Genomic DNA, 5494 nt, shown 5'->3' with positions numbered 1-5494 from the left:
TACCAAGTCCTGGATTTGTAGTTTGAATGTCTTGATCTAGCATAGGTGAGAAGGACTTGAAGTGAATGAGCGTTTTTATTTTGGACCTTTGTTCTCGACCTCATGGAAGAGTCCTTGAAGATTTCACCAGATAACATCCCTGTTCTTTAAAATCTGTATGTGCTTCAAGGCTTTTTTCAAGACTTTTAATGACTATTGAAGACTTACTATGAGGCTTTACTGAAAATCAAAACAAAGATTTAACTTTAAGGGTCAACATTTTAGACCTTTAAGGCTTTTTTATAGACTTTCAAGGACTATTAAACACTTCTCACAATACCCTACTGCAACCCAAAACAAAGATTTAACTTTTAGAGTTCTAAATGAAAGACTTCAGGCATTTTTCAAGACTTTCAATGACTATTTAAGACTTTGCATGAGGCCTCACTGCAAATCAAAACAAATATTTAACTTTTAGAGTTCTAATTTTAAGACCTACAAGGCCTTTTCCATGATTTTCCATGACTTCCCATGAGGCCTTACTGCAAATCAAAACCCATATTTAACCTTTAGAGTTCTAAATTAAAGATTTAAGGCGTTTGAAACATCAGACTACATGTTGGTTCATTTTCACCTGGAACTTCCCTGAGGTCAACTCCTTACGTAAAAGCAAGGTTTCCTGGATGTTTCAAGACCCTTAAAAAACTTTACCTAGTCCTGGATTTGTAGTTTGAATGTCTTGATCTAGTCCTTGAAGATTTCTCCAGGTGAAATCCCCGTTCTTTTACAATCTGTAAATGCTTCAAGGCTTTTTTCAAGACTTTTAATGACTATTGAAGACTTCACATGAGGCTTTACTGCAAATAAAAACAAAGATTTAACTTTTAGGGTCCAAATTTTAGACCATTAAGGCTTTTTTCAAGACTTTCAAGGACTATTAAACACTTCTCACAAGGCCCTACTGCAACCCAAAACAAAGATTTAACTTTTAGAGTTCTAAATGAAAGATTTCAGGCATTTTTCAAGACTTTCAATGACTATTTAAGACTAACCATGAGGCCTTACTGCAAATGAAAACAAAGATTTAACTTTTAGAGTTCTAATTTTAGACCTTTAAGGCTTTTTCAAGACTTTCAATGACTATTTAAGACTTTGCATGAGGCCTCACTGCAAATCAAAACAAATATTTAACTTTTAGAGTTCTAATTTTAAGATTTAAGGCTTTTGATTCAAACATCAGACTACATGTTGGTTCATTTTCACCTGGAACTTCCCTGAGGTCAAGGCCTTACGTAAAAGCAAGGTTTCCTGGATGTTTCAAGACCCTTAAAAACCTTTACCAAGTCCTGGATTTGTAGTTTGAATGTCTTGATCTAGTCTTTGAAGATTTCCCCAGATGACATCCCCGTTCTTTAACAATCTGTAAGTGCTCCAAGGCTTTTTTAAAGACTTTTAATGACTATTGAAGACTTCACATGAGGCCTTAATGCAAATCAAAACAAAGATTTAACTATTTGGGTCAACATTTTAGACCTTTAAGGCTTTTTTACTTTCAAGGACTATTAAACACTTCTCACAAGACCCTACTGCAAACCAAAACAAAGATTTAACTTTTAGAGTTCTAAATGAAAGACTTCAGGCATTTTTCAAGACTTTCAATGACTATTTAAGACTTAACATGAGGCCTTACTGCAAATGAAAACAAAGATTAAACTTTTAGGGTCCAAATTTTAGACCTTTAAGGCTTTCTTCAAGACTTTCAATGACTATTTAAGACTTTGCATGAGGCCTCACTGCAAATCAAAACAAATATTTAACTTTTAAAGTTCTAATTTTAAGACCTACAAGGCCTTTTCCATGACTTTTAATGACTTCCCATGAGGCCTTAATGCAAATCAAAACCCATATTTAACCTTTAGAGTTCTAAATTAAAGATTTAAGGCTTTTGATTCAAACATCAGACTACATGTTGGTTCATTTTCACCTGGAACTTCCCTGAGGTCAACGCCTTATGTAAAAGCAAGGTTTCCTGGATGTTTCAAGATCCTTAAAAACCTTTACCAAGTCCTGGATTTGTAGTTTGAATGTCTTGATCTAGTCCTTGAAGATTTCTCCGGGTGACATCCCCGCTCTTTTACAAACTGTAAGTGCTCCAAGGCTTTTTTAAAGACTTTTAATGACTATTGAAGACTTCACATGAGGCTTTACTGCAAATCAAAACAAAGATTTCACTATTAGGGTCCAAATTTTAGACCTTTAAGGCTTTTTCTAGACTTTCAAGGACTATTAAGACTTCTCACAAGGCCCTACTGCAACCCAAAACAAAGATTTAACTTTTAGAGTTCTAATTTTAAGACCTTCAAAGCCTTTCAATGATTTCCCATGAGGCCTAACTGCAAACCAAAACAAATATTTAACTTTTAGGGTCCAAATTTTAGACCTTTAAGGCTTTTTTCCAGACTTTCAAGGACTGTTAACACTTCTCGAAAGGCCCTACTGCAACCCAAAACAAAGATTTAACTTTTAGAGTTCTAATTTTAAGACCTTCAAGGCCTTTTTCCAGGACTTTCCAGGACTCCCCATGAGGCCTAACTGCAAATGAAAACCCATTTTAACCTTTAGAGTTCTAAATTTAAGACTTAAGGCTTTTGATTCAAACATCAGACTATATGTTGGTTCATTTTCACCTGGAACTTTCTTGAGGTCTAGGCCTTACCTGAAAGCAGGATGTTTCAAGACCCTTAAAAACCTTTACCAGGTACCAAGGATGAGAAGGTCTGGAAGAAGAAGTAAAATCTTTCAGTTTGTGGATTTGAAAAAGGTGGTCTGGCCCTTTAATAGACCATCTGACAGCCAATGAGATCACAGATCAATAATCAAACAGAGCAGAGGTCTCAGTTCCAGCTGATTTATTCAGTTGTCACATACACACTTCATCATGAAGGGACGAGTTAACGCAGTCTCCTCTCTGCTACCAAAAAAACACGGAATGCTCCTTTAGTTCATTTTTTCTATTTTTTCTTTATATTGCACAAAAATAATGAGAAAAAAAATAATACAATATGTGCCGTCAATGATATAAAAAATGTAACAGAAAATCCAGTTTGGACTCATTCACACTGATATACATAAACTCCTAAACTTTAACTATCTTACAAACATATACAACCCAACAGTCTCCCCTTTCACAATAAAGGCTCCGCTTCTGACAGTCTCCCCTTCACAATAAAGGCTCCGCTTCTGTCTGTACACTCTTTTTTTTAAAACAACAGCAAGGCATCAAAGCAAGGCAGGCTGGCTGGGATCTGAAGATCTGAAACCCTCACATGCTCAAATACAAATAATAATATTCATCATCAGTCAGAATGAACCGTGGTAGGAGGAGGAGAAGAAGAAGTGCCTGAACATTCCCTTTACTGTACAAAAATATGCTGAAAATAGTTTTTAATCTGCAGATCTTTAAAAAAACATGAGGTATGTCTGGTTATGTAAATATCAAAATGGTGCTCCTTTTGGGCTTCAACTCAACATCCACTGAATATAAAATAAAGACTTTAATGAAGAGTCATAAAAGAGTCCTGAAGAAGAGTCCTGATTTTAGAGTCCTTTACGGTCTGGACGGGAATGCATAGTCCTGGTCCTGGGTCTGGTTTGGGACCTGGTTCAGAAAAATAAATCCATAAAACCCTGTAGTGATTTATTTCATCTTTTTTTTTTTTTTCTTCCAGAAGTACCGAGGTGTGTCTCCCTGCTCTCCCCGGATTCAGTCACCTTCCCCAGGGCAGCAGCAGCCGCATCACCCCGGTCCCTGACTGGCTCTGGAGGAGGGGAGGAAGGGAAGCTCTGGAGCTCACCTTCCTCCCCTCCTCCAGAGCCTGCTGCGGGGGCAGATGAGGGTGCAGGATGGAGGGTGGTGATAATCCTCTTACCTGACCCGGTGTGGACCCGGATCAGTACGTAAACACCAGGTCTGAGAAGTTGGCCTCCAGCCAGTTCCCTGCGATCATCTCACTGAGCTCAGGGGTGCAGTAATCCGGGAACTCGAAGTGGGACCCGAGGCTGCCCTCACTGCTGCACGTGTCCAGGTCTTTATCCACCAGGGACAGGCTCAGGTTCCCCGTGCTGCAGGACGTGTTCCACGGCTCTGAGGAGGCGTGGAGACCCGCCAGGAGGTTCAGGGTGAAGTCTGAGCTCTCTGTGGGGAGGTCGTCCAGGTCCTCCCCGCAGCAGGAGGAGGTGGATCCGGATCGGGACGAGGACGCTGGTGAGAGGGAGGCCGGGTATGAGGACGTGCTGGTCCCCTGTCGGGTGATGTTCTTGAAGCTGTAGAAGAGCCGACCAGAGGACTCGAACATGCTGGTCCCCTCAGGCTCGGCTGCAGGGCTGAACCGGGACGCCTCGTCCTCCTCCTCTTCTTCATCAGAGTCCTCATCATCATCATCTTCATCATCATCAGTCTCATCCTCATCAGAGTCAGTGAAGTCCCTCTTCGGGACCAGTTTGCTGGCTTTGAAGCTGCTGGTGAGGACGTACCGGTATCTGGGGTCCTGGTGCTGCTGGTGCTGGTGCTGGATGTGGGTCCCTGTTCGGACCGGACCCGCCGCCGGTTTGCTGGGCTTCAACTTAGAGAGTTTTTTGGCGGCGGTCTGGGTCTGGGTCTTACTCACAGGTCTGGCTGCTGTTTTCTCCGGGGACTGAGTGGCAGACTTCCCCGCAGGAAACGGTCCCCCCTCAGTCTTGGGCTTCTTCTTGGGTCGGTACTTGTAGTCCGGGTAGTCCGCCATGTGCTTGAGCCGGAGCCGCTCCGCCTCCCGGATGAAGGGGGTCTTCTCGGGGTCCTTTAACATCTTCCAGCGCTTCCCGAGCCTCTTAGAGATCTCTGCGTTGTGCATATCCGGGCTCTGCTCCATGATCTTTCTCCTCTCGATCTTAGACCAGACCATGAAGGCGTTCATGGGCCGCTTAATGTGACCGGATGCGGTCTTACACCAGTCCGGCTTCACGGGTCCGGGGCTGCACGCTGAGGCCGGCAGCAGCTCCCTGTCCTCCTTAGTCCCCTGTCCGCCATGTTCGGTCTGTTGAACCATGTTCCAGACCTGTTCCAGACCTCCTGTCTCTCTAACTCTTGCCTTGTTCTGTCGGGTCCTGGTTCGGGTCTCACCCTGACAGCATCTCTCATCTGTTTAAACTTACAAACCGGCGTCTTATTAACCGGCTGATCATGCGCGCTCTCAGCCAATCACAGCCCTTCTTCTCCAAAATCTGTCCGCCTCCACAGCGCCCTCAGCCAATCACAGCCCGTCCTCTCCAAAACCTTCCCGCCTCTACATCGCCTTCAGCCAATCAGAGTGTCCCTCAGCCCCCTTCTTCCCCCGCGTGCCCTCCTTCAGACGTCTGGCCGTTATTCTAATTTAGAGAATCATTTCAGTGAAAGGGATCCTCGATTAAAGGCTTTTATTTGTGTTTACTGATATTAAATCACTTTAATCAACACTGAAGCAGCCTCTGGATTACA

The 5494-nt window shown here is 42.8% G+C and overlaps 1 protein-coding gene across 2 annotated transcripts; it reads right to left on the bottom strand.

Moving 5' to 3' along the window:
* Window positions 1–2871: 2871 nt before the first annotated feature.
* LOC117809450 (transcription factor SOX-11-like) lies at window positions 2872–5205 on the bottom strand. Of its 2 annotated transcripts, none has more exons than XM_034679008.1 (2): window positions 3867–5205; window positions 2872–3807 (listed from the first exon to the last, which is right to left on the bottom strand). In XM_034679008.1, exon 1 carries the CDS (start codon window positions 5064–5066, stop codon window positions 3930–3932), a length of 1137 nt encoding a protein of 378 aa, XP_034534899.1. In that variant the 5' UTR covers window positions 5067–5205; the 3' UTR covers window positions 2872–3807; window positions 3867–3929. The 2 variants fall into 2 exon arrangements, with proteins under 2 accessions (XP_034534899.1, XP_034534898.1); XM_034679007.1 differs by having other exon boundaries at window positions 2872–3804.
* Between the last annotated feature and the right edge of the window lie 289 nt (window positions 5206–5494).

This window comes from Notolabrus celidotus, unplaced genomic scaffold (genome assembly GCF_009762535.1).
Source record: "Notolabrus celidotus isolate fNotCel1 unplaced genomic scaffold, fNotCel1.pri scaffold_290_arrow_ctg1, whole genome shotgun sequence".
Taxonomy (NCBI): domain Eukaryota; kingdom Metazoa; phylum Chordata; class Actinopteri; order Labriformes; family Labridae; genus Notolabrus; species Notolabrus celidotus.
Note: the sequence above shows the minus strand (reverse complement) of the source record. Positions and strands in the feature narration are given on the sequence as shown.